Source organism: Mobula hypostoma, chromosome 13 (genome assembly GCF_963921235.1).
Source record: "Mobula hypostoma chromosome 13, sMobHyp1.1, whole genome shotgun sequence".
NCBI lineage: Eukaryota > Metazoa > Chordata > Chondrichthyes > Myliobatiformes > Myliobatidae > Mobula > Mobula hypostoma.
This window is the reverse complement of record NC_086109.1, coordinates 60465554-60489436: the sequence shown is the minus strand read 5'-3', so window position 1 is coordinate 60489436 and position 23883 is coordinate 60465554. Positions and strand designations below refer to the sequence as shown.

The following is a 23883-nucleotide window of genomic DNA, read 5'->3' as shown; positions in this document are numbered from 1 at the left end:
CCATTCTCCATACCCAGACCTCACCCATTGGTGCCACCCCTTCCACAGCCTCCATTCCTCACCCATTGGTGCCACCCACTCCTTCCACAGCCTTCATTCTCCATACCCAGACCTCACCCATTGGTGCCACCCCTTCCACAGCCTTCATTCTCCATACCCGGACCTCACCTATTGGTGCCACCCCTTCCACAGCCTCCATTCTCCATACCCAGACCTCACCCATTGGTGCCACCCCTTCCACAGCCTCCATTCTCCATACCCAGGCCTCACCCATTGGTGTCACCCCTTCCACAGCCTCTATTCTCCATACCCAGGCCTCACCCATTGGTGTCACCCCTTCCACAGCCTCCATTCTCCATACCCATACCTCACCCATTGGTGCCACCCTTTCCACAGCCTTCATTCTCCATACCCGGACCTCACCCATTGGTGCTACCCCTTCCACAGCCTCCATCCTCCATACTCAGACCTCACCCATTGGTGCCACCCCTTCCACAGCCTCCATTCTCCATACCCAGACCTCACCCATTGGTGCCACCCCTTCCACAGCCTCTATTCTCCATACCCAGGCCTCACCCATTGGTGTCACCCCTTCCACAGCCTCTATTCTCCATACCCAAGCCTCACCCATTGGTGCCACCCTTTCCACAGCCTCCATTCCTCACCCATTGGTGCCACCCTTTCCACAGCCTTCATTCTCCATACCCGGACCTCACCCATTGGTGCTACCCCTTCCACAGCCTCCATCCTCCATACTCAGACCTCACCCATTGGTGCCACCCCTTCCACAGCCTCCATTCTCCATACCCAGACCTCACCCATTGGTGCCACCCCTTCCACAGCCTCCATTCTCCATACCCAGGCCTCACCCATTGGTGTCACCCCTTCCACAGCCTCTATTCTCCATACCCAGGCCTCACCCATTGGTGTCACCCCTTCCACAGCCTCTATTCTCCATACCCAAGCCTCACCCATTGGTGCCACCCTTTCCACAGCCTCCATTCCTCACCCATTGGTGCCACCCTTTCCACAGCCTTCATTCTCCATACCCGGACCTCACCCATTGGTGCTACCCCTTCCACAGCCTCCATCCTCCATACTCAGACCTCACCCATTGGTGCCACCCCTTCCACAGCCTCCATTCTCCATACCCAGACCTCACCCATTGGTGCCACCCCTTCCACAGCCTCCATTCCTCACCCATTGGTGCCACCCACCCCTTCCACAGCCTTCATTCTCCATACCCAGACCTCACCCATTGGTGCCACCCCTTCCACAGCTTCCATTCTCCATACCCAGACCTCACCCATTGGTGCCACCCCTTCCACAGCCTCCATTCTCCATACCCAGACCTCACCCATTGGTGCCACCCCTTCCACAGCCTCCATTCTCCATACCCAGACCTCACCCATTGGTGCCACCCCTTCCACAGCCTCCATTCTCCATACCCAGACCTCACCCATTGGTGCCACCCCTTCCACAGCCTCCATTCTCCATACCCAGACCTCACCCATTGGTGCCACCCCTTCCACAGCCTCCATTCTCCATACCCAGACCTCACCCATTGGTGCCACCCCTTCCACAGCCTCCATTCTCCATACCCAGACCTCACCCATTGGTGCCACCCCTTCCACAGCCTCCATTCTCCATACCCAGACCTCACCCATTGGTGCCACCCCTTCCACAGCCTCCATTCTCCATACCCAGACCTCACCCATTGGTGCCACCCCTTCCACAGCCTCCATTCTCCATACCCAGACCTCACCCATTGGTGCCACCCCTTCCACAGCCTCCATTCTCCATACCCAGACCTCACCCATTGGTGCCACCCCTTCCACAGCCTCCATTCTCCATACCCAGATCTGTACCATTTTGCTAAAATTCTAGTGTGGTTGGATTGAGTGCTGAAGCCCTATGAGACCAAGGGATAGAACATAGAACATAGACATAGAAATCTGCAGCACATTACAGGCCCTTTAGCCCACAATGTTGAGCCTACCATGTAACCTACTCTAGAAATTGCCAAGAATTTCCCAACTGCATAGTCCTCTATTTTTATAAGCCCCATGTACCTATCTAAGAGTGTCTTAAAAGACCCTGTTGAATCCGCCTCTACCACCGTCACTGGCAGTGTATTCCACGAACCACCATTCTCTGTGTGAGAAACTTGCCTCTGACATCCTCCTTGTACTTACTTCCAAGCACCTTAAAACTATGCCCCCTCGTGTTAGCCATTTCAGCCCTGGGAAAAAGCCTCCAGCCATCTGCACAATCAGTAGCTGTCATCATCTTATACCCCCCTATCAGGTCACCTCTCATCCTTTGTCACTCCAAGGAGAAAAGGCCAAGTTCACTCAACCTATTCTCATAAGGCACACTCTCCAATCCAGGAAACATCCTTGTAAATCTCCTCTGCACTCTCTCTATAGTATCCACATCCTTCCTGTAGTGAGGTGATCAGAACTGAACACAGTACTCCAAGTGCGGTCCAACTAAGGTCTTGTATGGCTGTAACATTACTGTACCTCACAATGATGAAGGAGAAACTGGCTATGGCCAGAAGGAAAAATTCAGTGGTCTTTCAAAAGCATGGACATTGGAACAGTGTAACATCTGAACAATTCACCGTCTGTAGTTACTCAAGCCCTATCTGAGGTTAGGGTGGAAGACCTCCCTCTGTTAGTCAGGGTTGACCATGGACATTATGTCCCAGGTGCCTATGTGATGTGCGAGCCAGTATACAAGTCAGGACGGTATTTGCTAGCTGAGGCTCCCCCTCTCCACGTAGCTGATAAATTCAAAGGAATGGCAGAAACTGATACAGTTTGGCACCAGCGGCATTGCAGGAGTTACCAGTCAGTGTTGAACTCAACGAAGGACCACCTTAGGGATTCCAGCTCTGGATTTTTCCTCAGAATTTACACCCGAAGCTTTCCTCATGAGCAGGTATAGCCACAAGGCAGCGAAGTTGTGAGATCAGTTTTCTTTCGCAATGCACACAAAATACTAAAAGAACTCAGCAGGTCAGGCAGCATCTATGGAAATGAATAAACAATCAACACTTCGGGCTGAAACCCATCTTCAGGACTGAAAACGAGGGGAGAAGACACCAGAATAAAAAGATGGGAGGAGGGGAACGAGGATATCTAGAAGGTGATATGTGAAGCCGGGTAGGTAGCAAAGATGAAGGGCTGGAGAGGAAGGAATCTGATAGGAGAAGAGAATGGACCATAGGAGAAAGAAAAGGAGCAGGGGGCCCAAGGGAAAGTGATAAGCAGGAGAGAAGAAGTGAGAGGCCAGTGGAGAATAAAAGGGTTGTAGAGTGGAGAGGAAGAGAAAAACTTTTTACCAGAAGGAGAAATTGATGTTCATGCCATCAGGTTGGAGGCTACCCAGATGGAATATAAGGTGCTACTCCTCCACCCTGAGGGTGGTGTCATCATGGCACAACAGGAGGCCATGGACTGACATGTTGGAACAGTAATGGAAATTGGAAGTAAAATGTTTGGACACTGGGAAGTTTCACTTTATGGAGATGGAGTAGAGGTGCTCAACAAAGCGTTCCCCCAATTGAAGCAGAGGTTTACTTCTAGATGAGCTGCCAACGCAGCTGATGAGCCCCATCTGCCCGAAGCAAATGGCTTTATGGCACCAGTAATCTACCTTTGTCCCTTTTCCCGTCAGTAGCTAAGCCACACATGAAGGCCAGGAGCTGGACTTGGTTGTCAGAGGCTATTTGAGATACACACTATTGGGAGCATTTAATAGGTAGTGTGAGCTTATCCCCACTACCATCCCTGGCTATAACAACCTTAAGGGTTTTTCAGACAAACCTGTGTATCCCACATGGGACTTATCAACCACATTAGAATCCACTTAATTGGAGCAGAAGCAAGTTGATCTCATCCTAAGGGCCTATCAGAGAAGGAGATAAGTTTTGTCACTCCTCAAGACCATAGCGTGTTTTTGTGGGACGAGGGCACTTTCCTGAACTACTAGCTCCTGACACCAGTCAGGTCTCCAGTAACTTTCTAATAATGATACCCAGACAGCAAACAGGAATATTATGGAAACGGAGGTCTGATCCAGGACTGCAGTCCTGTAGACCAAGGTGAAGGAAAGGTTCACTGGTTCTGGTTGTATTCTGCATCTTCTGGTCATTGTGCAAGTACTGTGTGCCACAAGAAAGAGGAGGAGGCAGTACAGTAGGAGCACATTCTACACAGGAGGCAACAGTGAGAAATCCTCTTTGGAGGAGCTGTAAAACTGTGTTAGATTGTTGCTCCATTCAGTTGAGAAACCTGCAACATCACTCAGAGAAAAGCTTGTGGTCACATTCTATATCTCCAGTAAGGTATGGTTGGCCACAGACAAGACAATATTTCCATGAAAAGGTGTCACTATTTTTACCAATAATTCAGCTACAGTCAACAGAACAATGATGGGGGGGGGGAGGAAATTTTCTGATCAGTAGCTTTATGTAATGGAAAAGCACAAGGAATGACTAGAAGGGAGATCATTGCCAGGATGAGAGTGGCACTGGCCAATGTTAATTGGAATTTAAGATTGTGGGCAAAACTATAATAGATGAAAGGTGACTGTTGTGGTAATCCAGGTAATTAACTTCAAGGCAGAAAGAAAGGCAGCCAAAGTTTCAACTTTCAAGTTAATTATCGATAAGGATGGGTCTGGTCCTCGAGAATTGGAGAAGGGCCAATTTTGTGGAAAGGAGAAAGGATCTAGGAAGAGTGGATTGGGATAAGTTGTTTTCTGGCAAGGATGTGTTCAGTAAGTGGAAAGCCTTTAAAGGTGAAATTTTGAGAGTGCAGAGTTTGTATGTTCCTGCCAGGATTAAAGGCAAAGTCAACAGGCATAGTGAACCTTGGTTTTCAAGGGATATTGGTGATCTGGTTAAGAAAATGAGAGAGGTGTATAGCAGGTACAGGCAACAAGGAACAAATGAGGTACTTGAAGAGTATAGAAAATGTAAGAAAATACTAAAGAAGGAAATCAGGAAGGCAAAAAGAAGACATGAGGTTGCTTTGGCAGATAATGTGAAGGTAATCCCGAAGGGTTTCTACGGGTATATTAAGAGTAAAAGGATAGTAAGTGACAAAATTGGTCCCCTAGAAGATCAGAGTGGTCGTCTATGTCTGGAGCCTCACAAGATGGGGGAGATCTTAAACAGCTTATTTGCATCAGTATTTACTCAGGAAACTGGCATAGCATATATACAAATATAGAAGGAAGGGATACAAGCAGTAGTGTCATGGAACATATAGAGATTAAACAGGAGGAGCTGCTTGCTGCCTTACAGTGAATAAAGGTAGATAAATCCCCTGGGCCTGACATGATATTTCCTCAGACCTTGAGAGAGACTAGTGTAGAAATTGCAGGGGCCCTGGCAGAAATATTTAAAATGTCCTTAGCCACAGGTGCGGTGCTGGAGGATTGGAGGGTAGCTCATGTTGTTCCATTGTTTCAAAAAGGCTCCAAAAGTAAACCAAATAATTACAGGCCAGTGAGTCTGGCATCAGTGGTAGGTAATTTATTGGAAGGTGTTCTGAGAGATCGGATATACAAGTATTTGGACAGCTAAGGGCTGATTAAGGATAGTTAGCATGGCTTTGTGTGTGGTAGATCGTGTTTAAGATATCTTGTAGAGTTTTTCAAGGAGGTTACCAAGAAAGTAGATGAAGGAAAGGTTGTTGATGTTGTCTACATGGACTTTAGTAAGGCCTTTGACAAGGTCCCACATAGTCATAGTCATAGTCATAGTCATACTTTATTGATCCTGGGGGAAATTGGTTTTCGTTACAGTTGCACCATAAATAATAAATAGTAATAGAACCATAAATAATTAAATAGTAATATGTAAATTATGCCAGTAAATTATGAAATAAGTCCAGAACCAGCCTATTGGCTCAGGGTGTCTGACCCTCCAAGGGAGGAGTTGTAAAGTTTGATGGCCACAGGCAGGAATGACTTGCTATGACGCTCAGTGTTGCAGCTCGGTGGAATGAGCCTCGGGCTGAATGTACTCCAGTGCCCACCCAGTAAATTATGTAGTGGATGGGAGACATTGACCAAGATGGCATGCACATGGGAGGTTAGTTCAGAAGGTTCAGACACTAGGTATCCATGAAGAGGTTGTAAACTGGATTCAAAATTGGCTGTGTGGGAGAAGACAGAGTGTGGTAGTGGATGATTACTTCTCAGACTGGAGGCCTGTGATTAGTGGTGTACCTCAGGGATCTGTGCTGGGACCATTGTTGTTTGTTGTCTATATCAATGATCTAGATGATAATGTGGTAATTTGAATCAGCAAGTTTGCTGATGACACTAAGATTGGAGGCGTTGTGAACAGCGAGGAAGGCTTTCAAAGCTTGCAGAGGTTTCTGGACCCACTGGAAAAATGGGCCAGAAAATGGCAGGTGGAATTTAATGCCAACAAGTGTGAGGTGTTGCATTTTGGAAGGACATACCAAGGTAAGACATACACAGTAAACGGTAGGGCACTGAGGAGTGCTGAGGAACAAAGGGATCTGGGAGTTCAGATACATAATTCCCTGTAAGTGGCGTCACAGGTAGACAGGGTTGTAAAGAAGGCTTTTGGCATCCTGGCATTCATAAATCAAAGTACTGAGTATAGGAGTTGGGATGTTATGGTGAGGTTGTAAAAGACATTGGTGAGTATGAATTTGGAGTATTGTGTACAGTTCTGGTCACCTAACTATTGGAAGGATATCAGTAAGATTGAAAGAATGCAGAGAAGATTTACTAGGATGTTACGGAGCTAAGTTGCAGAGAAAGATTGAACAGATTAGGACTTTATTCCTTGGAGCGTAGAAGAATGAGGGGAGATTTGATAGAGGTTTACAAAATTATGAGGGGTATGGACAGAGTAAATGCGAGTAGGCTCTTTCCACTTAGATTAGGAGAGATAAATACAAGAGGACATGGCTTTAGGGTGAAAGGAGAAAGGTTTAAGGGGAACATTAGGAGGAACTTCTTCACTCAGAGTGGTGGGAGTGTGGAACGAGCTGCCATCTGACGTGGTAAATGCAGGCTCACTCTTAAGTTTTAAGAATGAATTGGATAGATACATGGGTGGGAGAGGTCTGGAGGGTTTGGACTGGGTGCAGGTCAATGGGACTAGCGGAATAAAGTTTTGGCACAGACTAGACAGGCCAAATGGCCTGTTTTCTGTGCTGTAGTGTTCTATGGTTCAAAGTCAGAATCTAAGGGATGACACGAGGGAGATTAAAATGAAATGGAAAGAGATGCATAAAATACATCAGGTTTAGCCTTCTCAGACAACCTGTCAGATTCCATGGTACCCTGTTACCAGTTCAGTTTGGTGGTTCTGAGTTGACTGATGAGGCCAATGTGAGAATGTTGTACTAAACCAATTAAATTAATAATCAAATGGCCAATTAAACTAATCCCCTCTGCCTACACAATGTCCATATCCTTCCATTTTCCTCACATTCATGTGCCTATCTAAACATCTCTTAAACGTCTCTAATGTATCTGCCTCTACCACCACCCCAGGCAGAGCATTCCAGGCACTCATTACTCTATAAAAACACATGCCCCTGACACCTCCTTTGAAATTACGCACCCCCTCCCCCACCTTAAATGCACATCCTCCAGTAATAAACATTTCAACCCGGGGAAAAAAGATAGTGTCTGTCTATTCTATCTGTGTCTCTCATAGTCTTATAAACCTCTATCAGATCTCCTCCCAGCCTCTGCTGCTCCAGAGAAAATAGCCCAAACTCAGTTGTCATCGCACATGCTTTCTAATCCAGGCAGCATCCTGGTAAACCTCTTCTGCACCCTTTCCAAAAACTCAACATCCTTCCTGTAATGGGGTGACTAGAATGTATGCAATACTCCAGATGCGACCTAACTACAGTTTCATCAAGCTGCAACATAACTTCCTGACTTTGTCTCAACTGATAAAGGCAAGTAGGCAAGTTTGCCATGTGCCTTTGTAACCATCCTATCAACCTGTGTAGCCACTTTCAGGGAGCTATGAACTTGGATCCCAAGATCCCTCTGCTCATCAACACTGTTAAAAGTTTTGTCCTTAACAGTGTCTTTATATTTGACTTACCAAGCTGCAACACTTTGCATTTAGCTGGGTTAAACTGCCATTCCTCCACACATATTTGCAACTGATCTATATCCTGCTGTATTCTTTTCCAATCTTTGCATCTTCTGCAACTTACTAACCCACTCATCCACATTTTCATCCAGGTCATTTATGCACATCACAAACTACAGAGGTCCCAGTACAGATCCCTGTGGAACACTACCAACTATAGACTTCCAGCTAGAATGTCCTTTCATCTTCTATGGGCAACCACCAACCATAGACCTCAGCTAGAATGTCCCTCCACCTTCTATGGGCAAGCTAGTTATGAATACAAATGGCCAGTTCACCATGGATCCTGTACATCTTAATCTTCTGGATGAGCCTCCCATGACTGACCTTGTCAAACATCTTAGTAAAATTCATGTAGACTACATCCACAGATCTACCTTCATCAATCACCCTTGTCACCTCGTCACCTCATCAAAAAACTCAATCAAGTTAGTAAGACATGACTTGCCCTGTACAAAAACATGATGGCTCTTCCTAATTAAGACATGGCTTTCCAAATGCTCATAAATCCTATCTCTAAGAATTCTCACCAGTAACTTCTCTACCACTGATGTGAGATTCATCATATTTTCCAGGGTTATCCCATGTTCCATTTTGAATAATGGGGCAAAACTATCTACTCGCCATCCTCTGGGACCTTGCCTGTGGTTAGAGAGGACCCAAAGATATTGGTCAACTCCCCAGTAATCTTTTTTCTTGCTTCTCTCAATAACTTTGGGTACATCTCATCAGGCCCTGAAAACTTATCCACCTTAATGCTCTTTAAGAAACCTAATACCATCTCCTCCTTTACTTCAAAATGCCCTAGCATATTAAAAACCTCAGCATTGATCTCCCTATCCTCCACATCCTTCTCCTTGGTAGATACCGAAGTAAAGTACTCATTATGGACCTCAGTTACATCCTCTGCATCCAAGAAATGTTTCCCCCCATCTTTATCTTTGAGTGGTCATGCCCTCTCTCAAGTTATCCCCTTGCTCCTGATGTATATGTAGAATGCCTTGGGATTCTCTTTAAATCTACCTGACAAAGACTTTTCGTGGCCTCTCCTGGCTTTCCTAATTCCCTTCTTAACTTCCTTTCTAGCACTTCTATAATCATCAAGGGCTCTGTTTGATTGTAGCTATCCAAAGCTTTACATACTTTCCTTTTTCCTCTTGACAAAATTAAATCACCTTCCTGGACATCCAGGGTTTCCTTATCTTGCCACCCTTGTCATTCCTTCTGACTGGAACATACCTGTCGTGTACTCTGTGCAATTGGTCTTTAAACACCCTCTGCAAGTCTGAACTTGACTTGTACAAAAACAGCTGTTCCTAATTAACTCTCCCTAGTTCCTTCCTAATGCTCACATAATTTAATACTCTCTCGTAAGGTCCATATTTGTTCTTATCTATAACTATCTTCAAACTTAAGGAATTGTGGTCACTATTCCCCTACTGCTAACCCACTGAAAGGTCAGTCACCTGGCCAGGCTCATTACCTACTACCAGATCCAGTACAGCCCCTACTCGATAATCGATCACAGTTATAAGGAAGTAGCCACCCCTAAGTTGCAGGAGGCGAGTAGCTGGGTGACTTTCGGGAGAAAAGGAAATGTGTGAACTGTGTGTGCGCAGGGTGATCTGGAGATATGAATAGGTAGTTAGCGCAGAGCACCCCTGTGGCCATTCCCCTCAATAATAAGTCTACTGTTTTGGATACTGTTGTGGGGGATGATCTCCCAGGGGAAGGCCATATGGACCAAGTTACAGGCACTGAGCATGGGTCCGTGGTGCAGAAGAGGAAGAGGGAGAAGAGGGGAATGGTAGTGATAGGGGACTCAATAGTCAGGGAAACAGGAGATGGTGTGGACGTGAATGGGACATCCAAATGGTATTTGCCTTCCAGGTGCCAGGGTCAGGAACGTCTCAGATCGCATCCACAGCATTTCGGAGGTGGAGGGAGAGCAGCCGGATGTCTTGGTACATATTGGAACCAATGACACAGCAAAGAGATCCTGAAAAAAGAATTTAGAGAGCTAGGCAGAAAGCTGAGAAGCAGGACCCCCATGGTAGTAATTTCTGGATTGTGTCCTGTGCCACACACCAGTGAGGGTAGAAACAGGATGGTTTTGCAGATAAATACATGGCTGAGAAGCTGGTGGAGGGGACAGGGCTTCAGGTTCTTGGATCATTGGGATCACTTCTGGGGGAGGTATGACCTGTACAAAAGTGACGGGTTGTACCTGAACCCAAGGGGGACCAATATTCTCCCGGGCAGATTTGTTAGAGCTGTTGGGGAGGGATTAAACTAATTTAGCAGGGGGTGGGACCAGGAGTGAAGCGACTCAGGATAGGATGGATGGTTAAAAAAAGCAAAGATAGCATGCAGTCAGACCGTCAGAAAGGGCAGGCAGATGATAGGACAAAATTGCAGCCAGCAGGGAGAGTATCAGTGCATTGGGGATGCAGAATCAAAAAGGGTAACAAATACAGTACTCTAAGTGTTATATCTCAATGCGCAAAGTATAAGGAATTAGGTGGATGATCCTGTTGCACTATTACAGACTGTCAGGTGTGATTTTGTGACTATCACTGAATCATGGCTAAGGGATGGTTGTGGTTGGGAGCTGAATGTCCAAGGTTACACATTGTATCAGAGGGATAGGAAGGTAGGCAGAGGGAGTGATGTGACTCTGCTGGTAAGGATGTGGCAGGATTGGAAGATGTTGAATTCTTGGCGGTGAGTTAAGAAACTGCAAGGATAAAAGGAGTTTGATAACAGGCCTTCCAACAGTAGCCGGGATGTGGACCACAGATTACAACAGGAAATAGAAAAGGATTGTCAGAAAGGTCAATGTTATGATAGTCATGGAAGATTTCAACATGCAGGTTGATTGGGAAAATCAGGCTGGTAATGGATCTCTGGAGAGTGAGTTTGTTGAATGCCTACGAGATAGCTTTTTAGAGCAGTTTGTCATTGAGCCAATGAGGGATTCAGCAATACTGGATAGGGTGTTATGTAATGAACCGGTGGTATTTAGGAAGCTTAAGGTAAAAGAACCCTTAGGAGGCAGTGATTACAATATGACTGAGTTCAACTTGGAATTTGATAGGGAGAAAGTTAAGTCTGATATAGTAGTATTTCAGAGGAGTAAAAGAAATTACAGTGGTATGAGAGAAGAATCATCCAAAGTAAATTGGAAGGAGATGCTGGCAGGGATGACAGCAGAGCAGAAATGGCGTGAGTTTCAGGGAAAAATGAGAGAGAGATAGATGCATTCCAAAAATAAAGAAATACTCAAATAGCAGAATAGTACAACTGTGGCTGATAAGGGAAGTCAAAGCTAATGTAAAAGCAAAAGAGAGGGCATACAACAAAGCAAAAATTAGCAGGACCATAGGGGACTGGGAAGCTTTTAAAAACCTACAGAATCTTTAGGAGGGAAAATATGAAATATGAAAGCAAGCTACCAAACAATATCAAAGTGTATAGTAAAAGCTTTTTCAAGTATGTAAAAAAATAAAAGATTGATGAGAGTGGATATAGGACCACTTGAAAATGAGGCCGGAGAAATAACAGCAGGGGACATGGAGATGGCAGATGAACTAAATGAGTATTTTGTATCAGTTTTCACTGTGGAAGACACTTAGCAGTGTACCAGAGGTTGTAGAGTGTGGGGGAAGAGAGGAGAGTGCATTACTATTACAAGGGAGAAGGTGCTCAAAAAGCTGAAAGACCTAAGGGTATGTAAGCCATACAGACCACCCAAAACTGCACCCTAGGGTTCTGAAAAAGGAAGTGGTAGAGATTGTGGAGGCATTTGTAATAATCTTTCAAAAATCATTGGACTTTGGCATGGTGCCAGAGGACTGGAAAATTGCAAATGCCACTTCACTCTTTAAGAAAGGAGGGAGGCAGCAGAAAGGAACTTATACGACTAGTCAATCTGACCTCAGTGGCTGGGGAGATGTTGGAGTCAATTGTTAAGGATGAAGTTATGGAGTACTTGGTGACACAGGACAAGATAGGACAAAGTCAGCATGGTTTCCTCAAGGGAAAAACTTGCCTGATGAACCTGTTGGAATCCTTTGAGGAAATTACATTGTACGTTGTATATTTAGACTTTCAGAAGGCCTTTGACAAGGTACCACACATGAGGCTGCTTACCAAGTTAAGAGCCCATGGTATTACAGGAAAGTTACTGGCATGGTTAAAGCATTGGCTGATTGGTAGGAGGCAGCAAGTGGGAATAAAAGGATCCTTTTTTGGTTGGCTGCCAGTGACTAGTGGTGTTCCTCAGGGGTGGGTGTTGGGACCACTTCTTCTTATACTGCATATCATTGATTTAGATGATGGAATAGATGGCTTTATTGCCAAGTTTGCAGGTGATATGAAGATTGGTGGAGGGGCAGGTAGTGTTGAGGAAACAGGTAGGCTGCAGAAGGACTTAGATGGATTAGAAGAATGGGCAAGAAAGTGGCAAATCCTGACGAAGGGTCTCGGCCTGAAACGTGGACTGCACCTCTTCCTACAGATGCTGCCTGGCCTGCTGCGTTCACCAGCAACTTTGATGTGTGTTGTTAAATGAAATACAGTGTTGGAAAATGCATGGTCATGCACTTTGGTAGTAGAAATAAATATGCAGACTATTTTCTAAATGGTTAAAAAATCCAAAAATCTGAGATGCGAAGTGAGTTGGAAGTGCTTGAGCAGATCACCCTAAAAGTTAACTTGTAGATTGAGTCAGTGGTGAGGAAGGCAAATGCAATGTTAGCATTCATTTCAAGAGGTTTAGAATACAAGAGCAGGGATGTGATGCTGAGGCTTTATAATGCACTGGTGAGGCCTCACCTTGAGCATTGTGAACAATGACATCAGTGGCTTTTCCAGTACATGTCCAACCCATCACAGACATTGTCTTTGGTCTACCACTGCTCCTTCTTTCCTGCAAATTAAAGCACATTTGATTGCTCATTTTTCCCATTACAAAGGAAGATCGTTTACTGTTGCCACCCAACAGACACTACCTGACCTGCCTGAATGTTTCCAGCAATTTCAGTTTTTATTTCAGCTTTCCAGCATCTGCTGAGTTTTGCATTGCATACAAATTAGTTCTCATTTTGATAGAGGTATTCAAAACTGTTAGATGCAGAAGACCAAAACAGACACACAAAAAAATCACAAATATATTTTGCTTAACTAAGTAGGAGAGATCCTGTTTGAGGATGATCACATAGTTAGATTTGTTAAGTAAATCTTTCAGCAGGAAAGTTCAGATATTGTTCTATGGAAAATCAGCCAGATTTTTTTGTTTTCTTTTATCACTTTTATGAGTAGAAGTTTTATGCCTACCGTTTCTATTAGCTGAAGGTGATGTTCTGTCTTACAACAGAGAAGTTATCCTTTATTCTGAGATGTGTGCTGAGAAACTGCCATTATGGCACAGAAACTGTGAATACTTTCAAGATTCCCGATCTCTCCTGCCTCTTTTTAAGCACTGACATTTAAAGTAGAAAAACTTTCCAAGGCATCACAATTCACAAGAACTCTAAAGGCTGAGTCAAAAGCACATGTTGTGAAGGGGGATTTAAAGGAAAGAATATGGAGATAGAGTACACTAGCTGGGAAAGCAAGTCACTGTGAACTGACCTCCATTGTTTGGGTGGGAGGGAAAAACATATACTTGAGCAATGGAGAATTTGGAAGAAGGATTTGCACTGCAGCTCTTTATTGGCATAGTCATAGGATTGGTGATGGGTGGAGGAGAGAAGGATGAAGACTGGATCACTAGGCTGATTTTGCACAATGAATAATATCTGCTGAGTGTTTCAGCTGGAATCTTTGCTACATTTGAATATATTGGAGCCAGTATGCGAACAGTTCTTTGTGTGGAGGAAGCTATGTTTTAGTTCCAGGTGCTGTGGCACTTCTGTGTTTTTCTGTTTCACTTCATAAACAGTGTGCTTCTAATGTCACCTTTCTTACCCTGTAATGGCAGCCCATAGGGTAATACATTTTTCAGCTATGTTAAATCCTCTACTCAATCTGCAATCCGTCACCTCCCAATGAATTAAATCAAAAATATTGATATGTTGCTCACCTTCAGCAGGTTTATTGCACTGCTGCTTGTGTTAATCTCAGGAAAGGCTCCTGATTCATCAAATGTTTAGGTTTTTGAATGCCGTTTCATCTAAAATACCTTGTGCTAACTTTGCAGTAAAACCTTCAGTAAAGGAGTCTGAGAAGTTCTGATTGGAGTCTGAGACTAGGATGGCACCCTGTCATGTACCCCGTGACGGGTTAAAGAACCAGCAGAAATGGAAACCACTTTGGAGTCCGGTATTGCTATTAACTAATAATATTTATTAGTAACTATGCAATACAGTAATATAAATGCAGATAAATCAAACTGGTTAGCAATGATTATATATAAGTAAGTGTGGAATATATATGAAAACCAAACTTTTTCAAGTCTAGGGGTAAATAGATAGTCTTATGATAATGAGTAAAGTTCAGTTCAGTTCGTGGTATTTAGTTGAGTAGTGATGGAGAGAGAGAGAAAGGGAGAGATTTGAGTCTTCAGGTGAGCTGACACCATCGATCTTCCCGTTGTCCACCGAAATCCTTTTAAAGCTCACCGACTGTGACCACAAAAAAGGGGACCGTTCTTCTGTGGTGGAACTATCAACCCAGGCGAGGGTTGGACACACAAATAAGTCCCCACCGGTCACACCCTGTCCACATTGCGAGAGCCACTGATCGATCCACCTGATCGATCCTCCAAAATCCACTTCTTCGGTGGGCACAACAAAGCTCATTCAGTGCCCAAAATCATGTGTGTCAGGTCTATGATCTGACCTTCTATTTATCTAATCATGCTGAGTACCAACTGTCTCTCAAATAACTCCTCCCTTCTCTCTCTTTAAGAATACAGAAGCTGAAACCAGTGTCCTTGTAAAAGGTAAACACGCTGCAGAGAAACCATAACATCAATTGTCCATCAAATAACACTGCCCTCGGTCACCATAGCGACCCATGAGATGCTCAGTGCCCTCTCTCTCCGAACTCAGCAGAAATCCAAAAGTTAGTTTCAGTTCTTTCACGTGCCTTAAAGTGACAGTCCACAAAAAATATGAACCTTAGGGGTTCATAACACCATCTCAAAGCAGTCTTTGGCTCGCTCTCTCTTAATAACAAGGTGTCTGGTGTTGAACAATTCTCTCTCTCTTTTTAAAGGTATAGTCCATAGGGGTAATCGAGCACAGTTCATAGGGGTAATTCAGGACCCCGTCACACACCCAAACAAGCAACATCGGTAGATTCCAATGCTGAGTTGGCCAGCTACCTTAACTCTGATGTTAATCCAAGCCATCCATTCAGGCTGAGTGTGAGATGATGGACTGAGAGAAGCCTTATCTCAAGGCAGGCTACTGAGATGTAAAGAAAATTACAGGTGTTGGAAACCTGAAATAAAAAGCACAAACTAGCTAGAAATACAGAGGGGAATAGTCTGAGTCTAGGTGTGAATGGAGTGGGATTAATACTTCAGATGCTGGGATTGTGAAGAAAGAGAATTTGTTGGATTTCTCACTGACTCACTGGAGAGTTATTTTTGCACAGCAAGCTATCCGGAGTTGGGATGAGCTTGTAAGGCTACAGGAACAGATTCAGTAGAAGATTTTGAAAGAGAGCTGCTTAAAAACAGAAGGGGAAATATTCATCAGATTATTACAAAAATATCAAGCAAACAGAACCAAAAGTTAGTCAGAATTATGGATCAAATGACCTCCTGTCTAGTAGTGAACAACTGATTAAACTACTATCTAATGTTGTAATGATGTAAAGCCTTCTTTATCGTCATCAAGTTTTCTTACTAGTAATCATATGAAATAAAAATCTACAGCCAGCCAGTCTATACTTGATGCAAACTTTATAGGCTTTGCAGCTGGAATGGCAGGGAGGCACAATATTTATTAAATCTGTCACAGCACAACATCTATCACCCTTTTCATCTAGATTCACATATCGCCACCTCTTGTTCTGCCCCTTCCCTCCATCTTTTAATACTGGCTACCTTCCATCATTTTTTCCAGTCCAGAGCCTGAAATGCCACTTGTCTATTTCCTTCCCTAGATGTTGCCTGACTGCTGAGTTCCTTCAGCACTTTGGCAACTCTAGTCACCTACCTCCTTCGATCCCTTTGATATTGCTCTTGCTAATTCAGAGTCTTTATTCTCTCCTCATTGTCACTACTCCACTCCACCCTTTTCTTCTCTTTCCTCTTTCCTGTTAGTGCTGCTTTACCACACTTAGGAAATATTGTTTTGTTGTAGCTTTGTGAACATGCTCAAAAGTTGCACCTGGCACAGAAGTGCTAATACAATTCTTTTTCATTGAGTATGATAAGGTATATTAACAAATGGGAAAACGAGTGAGAAGTGTGAAAGGAGAATTGAAACACTGACTGTAACCGATCTCTGTAGTGTTCAACAGACTGTGGTCGAGGAATCCATCTCAGGACAGTGAATTGCACCAATCCTCAAAGAAAATGTGATCTTGCAACTAAGCCCAGAGAGGAGGAGGAGTGTGAGGACCATTCCAACTGCTACAAGTGGCGGACTGGAGAATGGTCGAAGGTATGTAACACTGTTCCTACGTATCATTACCCGTGAGGATAAAATTATCAGAAAAAATTTGTTCTGTTTTGTTCATGAATAAAACTCTACTTCCAGCTTCTAGTTGAACCCTTGGCAGAGAAATAGTCAATTTCAGGGTTCCTTTTCATTTAACTATGAATGTGACTATCATCCTTGTAGGAACTGTGAACCAATACAAAATGATTAATTTAATTACATCAAATTCATTGAGAAAGTTATCAAGCAACACCAACCACACCAATTAAATGAATAAAGTTGATACTTTTCCTTTCCTTAAGCACATTACTGAACCAGTGGCAAGTTTTATTTTTGACAGTTCTACAACTTCATTATAAATTCACAATTACCAGCTTTGTTATACCTGATTTATTCAACACAATTCAAATTCTCAACCCATGTTTTCTGGTTGTTAACATCATTGCTCTAGTCACCAGAAATATGCTTAAATAAACAGCAGGAATCAGAGCTGGCAACTTTTATAAATGATTAAAACTGGTCACAAACAGTGTAAAAGAACAGCCAAAGCGTTCTGAATTTCAGCAAAGGCATGACAGCAAAGTGAAAGGATATGAAACTGGCAATTCCACGTCTCATTCCCATTCTGATATGTCTATCCACAGCCTCCTCTACTGTCAAGATGAAGCCACACTCAGGTTGGAGGAACAACACCTTATATTCCGTCTGGGTAGCCTCCAACCTGATGGCATGAACATTGACTTTTCTAACTTCCGTTAATGCCCCACCTCCCCTTCATACCCCATCCCTTATTTATTAATTAATTAATTTATATTCTCTCTCTCTCTCTCTCTCTCTCTCTCTCTCTCTCTCTCTTTCTCCCTCTGTCTCTCTCACTATAACTCCTTGCCCATCCTCTGGGCTCCCCCTCCCCCTTTCTTTCTCCCTAGGCCTCCCATCCCATGATCCTCTCGTATCCCTTTTGCCAATCAACTTTCCAGCTCTTAGCTCTATCCCTCCCCCTCCTGTTTTCTCCTATCGTTTCAGATCTCCCCCTCCCCCTCCCACTTTCATATCTCTTCTTTCAGTTAGTCCTGACGAAGGGTCTCGGCCCGAAACGTCGACTGTACCTCTTCCTATAGGTGCTGCCTGGCCTGCTGGGTTCACCAGCATTTTGTGTGTGTGTGTTGCTTGAAACTGGCAGAGTTTTAGTCTCTAAATTAAAAAGAACAGAGCTTCAAAACAAATCTGAAGGAAAGTTCTACCCTCTAAAACACAAATTAGGCAGCATCTAAAACCTGCCGAATTTGAAAGTGAAGTTACAGAAAGGAAAGATTGCACTCATATACTGTATTACTTGAAGTGGTTAGCACAACGTTTTACAGTCCAGGCATCCCGGGTTCAATTCCCACCACCACCTGTAAGGAGTCTGTATGTTCTCCCTGTGACCACGTGGGTGTCCTACAGATGCTCCGGTTTCCTCCCACAGTCCAAAGACCTACCAGTTGGTAGATTAATTGGTCATTGTAAATTGTCCTGTGATTAGGCTAGGGTTAAATTGGGGGATTGCTGGGTGATGTGGCCAGAAGGGCCTAATCTGTGCTGTTACTCAATTAAATAAATAGAATGAATGAATGAAGTACTTCGAAAAGCTTTTTTTTCCCTCTCATGGCATAGGAAACTTAACAGGCAATCTCCATGCAGTGAAGTCCTGCTGATATCATCTGAGGCACAGATAGTGGCATAATTAATATTCAAGTTTTTATAGAGCAAAGAAATGCTAAGAATTTGTTAAAAAGTTTGATAAAGAAACACAATTTGGAAGCAGTTGAAAATATATATGTGGGAGTTTGACTTGTACAATGAACTGCTGAAGTCTGAGGAATTAATCTTAATAAGAATCGCTGTGCTACTGAGAGTTGTGCAGCCATACAAAGAGGGGAATTAGCAGCATCCCTCACAGTAGGGGATGATGAGTGAGATGGTAGGATCCAGGTGTCTGTCCCTGGTAATAGCCTGCACTCAACGTGCCAACTGGGCTGCAACCCTGAGCCCCATATCTCTCACTCTGACCCAACAGCACCCCTCACAGACAGTCTGTGCAGTGTGTGATCAGATTGCTCTTTTACCACTGCAGGAGTGCCAGTGGAATGGCAGGGGTTCACACCTGACTTCCATCACAGCCGCACAAGTCCAGAGCAGATGGACTTCTCAAAGCGCCAAGGGGTACATACCTGGGTGTTTTTGGACACCCTGGTGCAAAAGCACTGTAATGTAGCCCGGCTCTGCATGGAGCCCTGTGTTAAAATGGTTACCACAGGGGTTGGATCCTACAGTAGTGTATGTCACGCAGATCAGATCCTCTTTATTGCCAAGTATCTTTGCCTTGAAAGAAGTACACCTCCTTATTTAATAGCTGACTTTACAGATGAGAAAATTGCAAATCAATTTCTTCCAAAAGCATTGTCAGAGCAGAACTGAGTGATTGTGAACAGCCAGTTCCATTCATAAGGTCATGGGGGAAGCTACTTGGGATTGTAAAATAATTCGGAAACTACCATTTAACTTGAACCAAACCTCACTCACATAAAGACAGAAGATGCTGTAAATGCTCAGCAGGTCAAAGTCAAGGTTGGTGTATTTGTATGTCACCATATAGTACTACCATGAGATTCACTTTCTTGGAGGCATTTACAGGAAATTAAAGAATTTATAAAGAAGTAACAAAGACTGATGAACAACCAATGTGCAAAAGACGACAAATTATGCAAATAATAAAATAAAGTGGTCTACACCGGGTGCATATTGCTGAGCCGGTGCCTGGGTCCTAGTGCAAGGTGCAATATGCTGTTTGGACAATTTAAATGCTGGCCCAGATAGATTGGAAAGACATCGCTCGCTGTCCAACAATGTTCACTCCTCTTTCCGTGGCCTCCTCTACTGCCGCGATGAAGCCACACTTAAATTGCAGGAGCAACACCTTATATTCCATCTAGATAGCCTCCAACCTGATTGCTTGAACATCTATTTCTCAAACTTCTGATAATTACTCCCCCCCATCCCCATTCCCCATCCCTGTTTCCCTCTCTCACCTTATCTCCTTACCTGCCCATCACCTCCCTCTGGTGCTCCTCCCCCTTCTCTTTCTTCCATGGCCTTCTGTCCTCTTCTATCAGATTCCCCCTTCTTCAGCCCTTTCATGTCTTTCACCAAATCGACTTCCCTGTACTTTACTTCACCCCTCTCCCTCTCCCGGTTTTACCTCTCACCTACTACCTTGTACTTCTTCCACCCCTGCTCCCAGCCTCTTACTCTGACTTCTCATCTCTTTTTTGTCCATCCTTATGAAGGGTCTCGCCCCAAAATGTCAATTGTGTACTCTTTTCCATAGATGCTGCCTGGCCTGCTGAGTTCCTCCAGTATTTTGTGTGTGTTATATGTTGTTGAGTCAGTTCACGTTGAGGTGAATAAAGTTATCCATGCTGGTTCAGGAGGCTGACAGTTGTAGTGTAATAACTGTTCCTGAACTTGGTGGTAAGGGATCTAAGGCTTCTGTACCTCATGCCCAATGCTGGTGGTGAGAAGACAGCATGGCTGGATGCAGGGGTCCTTGATAATGGGTGCCGCTTTCCTGTGGCAGTGTTCCTTGTAGATATGCTCAGTGATGGGGAGGACTTTGGCTCTGATGGACAGGGCTGTATCTGCCACTTTTTATAGACTTTTCCATTCTTAGGCATTGGAATTCCTATAGCAGGCCAAGGTGCAACCACTCAGGATACTCTCCACTGTGTGTATATAGAGAAGTTTTAGATGACATGCTGAATATATGCAAATTTCTAACAATGTAGAGGCGCTGTTGTGCCTTCTTTGCGAAGGCCATAATGTACTGGATCCAGAGTAGAACCTCTGATGTGGTAACATCAAGGAATTTAAAGTTACTGACCTTCCTCACCAGATTCTGCCTGTTGTAAGTAACCAGCTCTTTTGCTGAGTGAGATATTGTTATGACACTATTCAACTAGTTTTTCCCTTTCTGTCCTATATGCCTATTTGTCATCACCTTTGATTCAGCCTACAACAGTGGTATTATCAGCAAATTTGTATATGACTGGAGTTGTACTTAGCAAGTGGTCGTATGGATAAAGCAAGTAGAGCAGCCAGCTAGCTCAGGCCACATTTGTATGAAGAGAAACAGAGTTAGCATTTCAGGTAATTTCAGAAATGTTAGCTCCTTTTTGTCTCCTATAGGTATGCCTGATCCTTTGAATACCTCGAGCACTTTCTGTTTTCATATTAGATTTTTGCAGATTATTTAAATCTCACTCACTCCTCGGAGAAGATGGTGACGCACTTGAGCGCAGCCGTTTCTCCAGAGTCAACAAAGGGCGCTACTGTCCTCTTTAAGTGTATTGTTTATGATTGCAAGATGCTGCTGGACATTAAGAACTTAAAGAACTGCAGGTCTACCCCGTCAGCGAGTTTCTCGTTAGCGGAGAAGTTGAAGGAGCTGGAGTTGGTGCAGATTGTGCTGCTGCTTGCATCAGAGGCTTTGGAGGAGCAAAGGAGGCGTGCAGTCTAATAGGGAGTGACCATCTTAGTTACTTTTCTTCTGGTTGCAAGACCCATTTGGACATTGTTAATGTGGAATGCTGCGTCCGATTCACTGATTCATCAGCAGCCAGCGGGGGAGCCGCATGGCCTTGGTCATAGCAAGGACTAGGCCTCAAGCCGTGGTGTTGCCTATTTAGAGCCACCAGGAAAGAAGCACTGAAGCTGGTACGTTTCACCAGGGGCAATGTATGTATGTGTCCAGGCTCGAGTCAGTGCTGTTTCTGCCTCCACCACGCCCCCCTTCCACCCCCAGTATTAGCTCAGCAGAAGACAAGCTGTATTGTGGTCGAATGCAGATTTCTGCAGCATTCATGGACTCAGGGTCTGAATTTCCGCTGTAAGAGTTGGACTGGGCGAGCACAGAGCCATAGTTAACTATAAGATTGGATCCTTCACCTATATCTCCCTCTCCCTCTCCCTCTCCCCCTCCCCCTCCCTTTCCCCTTCCCCTCCCCCTCCCCTCCCTCCTCTCTCTCCCTCCCTCTCCCTCTTCCTCTCTCTCTCACACACTCACATTCACACCTTTGGACTTCCAATGTTTCACCAGTAGTTTCGTATTTACCCTTGTGTATCTTACTGTGTGCAGTTGATGAATCACAAGGCATGTTTTTGTGCCTTGTGAGAGCTTTGAATGATGCAATACTGGCAGACATGTACTTCTTATTAGTTTCTTTAAGTTATGGAATTAAATCAATTAACAACAATCAAACAAATAAAATAGAATTCTTGTTACAGAAGAGTAACTTATAATAAAATGGTCTCTAAGTTATTGTTTCAGGGAACCACCCCAGCTGATGATTCTGCTGGAGGAACTCGTGGAGTTTCAATCTGAAACAATTACCTTCCTTTCCTTCCACAAATGCTGCTTGATCCATGGAGTTCCCCAGCAGAGTTAATGGTTCATAATGTGATGAGTTGCAATGTAAAAGGTGGGTGATGAATACAGAACCAAAGGTATTATATTTGAGTGCATCCAGTATACAGAATAAGGTAGACGAACTTGTAGCACAGTTAGAGATTGGCAGGGATGGCATTGTGGGCATCACAGGGTGGCTGAGGCAGGATTATAGCTAGGAGCTTAACGTCCAAAGATACACATTGGATCAAAAGCACAGGCAGGTAGGCAAAGGGAGATGTGGTCTCAGGGTACGTGGAGGCACATGATAAAATAGGCCATAGTCAGCATGGTTTCCTCAAGGGAAAATCTTGCCTGACAAATCTTGCGGAATTCTTTGAAGAACTGAAGCAGGATAGACAAAGGAGAATTGATTGATGTGACAAGGTGCCGCACATGAGGCTGTTTAACAAGCTATGAGGCCTGGTATTACAGGAAAGATTTGAGCATGCATAAAGCACTGGCTGATTGGCAGGAGGTAAAGAGTGTGAATAAAGGGACCACTTCTTTTTACATTATATGTCAATAACTTGGATGACAGAATTAATGAGTTTGTTGCAAAGTTTGCGAATGATACGAAGGTAGGTGGAGGGCAGGTAGTTTACAGGAAGTAGAGAGGCTACGGAATGATTTAAACAGATTAGGAGAATGGGCAAAGAAGTAGCAGATGAAATGCAGTGTCAGAAAGTGCATGGTCATGAGACGGCATGACTTAAGGATTGAAGGGCACTCATTCAGAACAGAGATGCAAAGAAACTTTTTTTAGCCAGAGGGTGGTGAATCTCTGGAATTTGTTGCCACGGGCAGCAGTGGAGGCCAAGTCATTGGGTGTATTTAAGGCAGAGATTGATAGGTATCTGAGTAGCCAGGGTATCAAAGGTTATGGTGAGAAGGCGGGTGAGTGAGACTAAATGGGAGAATGGATTAGCTCATGATAAAATGGCGGAGCAGACTTGATGGGCCGAACGGCTGACTTCTGCTCCTTTGTCTTATACTCTGTGGTCTTATGGTCATCCAGTTTGGTAGAAGAAATAAAAGGGTAGACTATTTTCTAAATTCAAAAATCTGAGGTGCTAAGGGACTTGGGAATCCTTGTGCAGAATGCCTTAAAGGTTAATTTGGAGGTTGAATCAGTGGTGAGGAGGGCAAACGCGATGTAGGTATTCATTTCAAGAGGACTAAAGTATAAAAACAAGGATGTAATGTTGAGACTTTACAAAGCACTGGTGAGGCCGCACTTGGAATATTGTAAGCAGATTTGGGCCCCTTTTCTTAGAAAGGACACTGGACAGGGTTCAAAGGAAGTTTCCAAAAATTATTCCAGGATTGAATAGCTTGTCATATGAAGAGCGTTTGATGGCTCTGGGACTGTATTAACTAGAATTCAGAAGAATGAGGGGTGACCTCACTGAAGCCTATTGAATGTTGTGGGATGTGGAGAGGATGTTTCTTATGGTGGGAGAGCCTAGGACCAGAGGACACAGCCTCAGCATATAAGTCCTTTTAGAACAGAGATGAGGAGGAATTTCTTTAGCTAGAGAGTGGTGAATCTGTAGAGTTCGAGACTAAATCTTTATGTATATTTAAAGCAGAGGTTGATACATTCT

General features: G+C 44.1%; 1 protein-coding gene across 3 annotated transcripts in view; it reads left to right on the top strand.

Moving 5' to 3' along the window:
- adamts17 (ADAM metallopeptidase with thrombospondin type 1 motif, 17) overlaps positions 1-23883 on the top strand; it is a 435095-nt gene that overhangs the window by 383812 nt on the left and 27400 nt on the right. For 2 of the 3 annotated variants that reach the window (XM_063065786.1, XM_063065788.1), the window contains one exon: positions 16642-16794. In XM_063065786.1, the coding sequence (XP_062921856.1) occupies positions 16642-16794 (153 nt within the window). Of the gene's footprint in view, positions 1-14375; positions 14464-16641; positions 16795-23883 lie in introns of those variants that run through there. The other variant, XM_063065787.1, reaches the window with a different exon arrangement.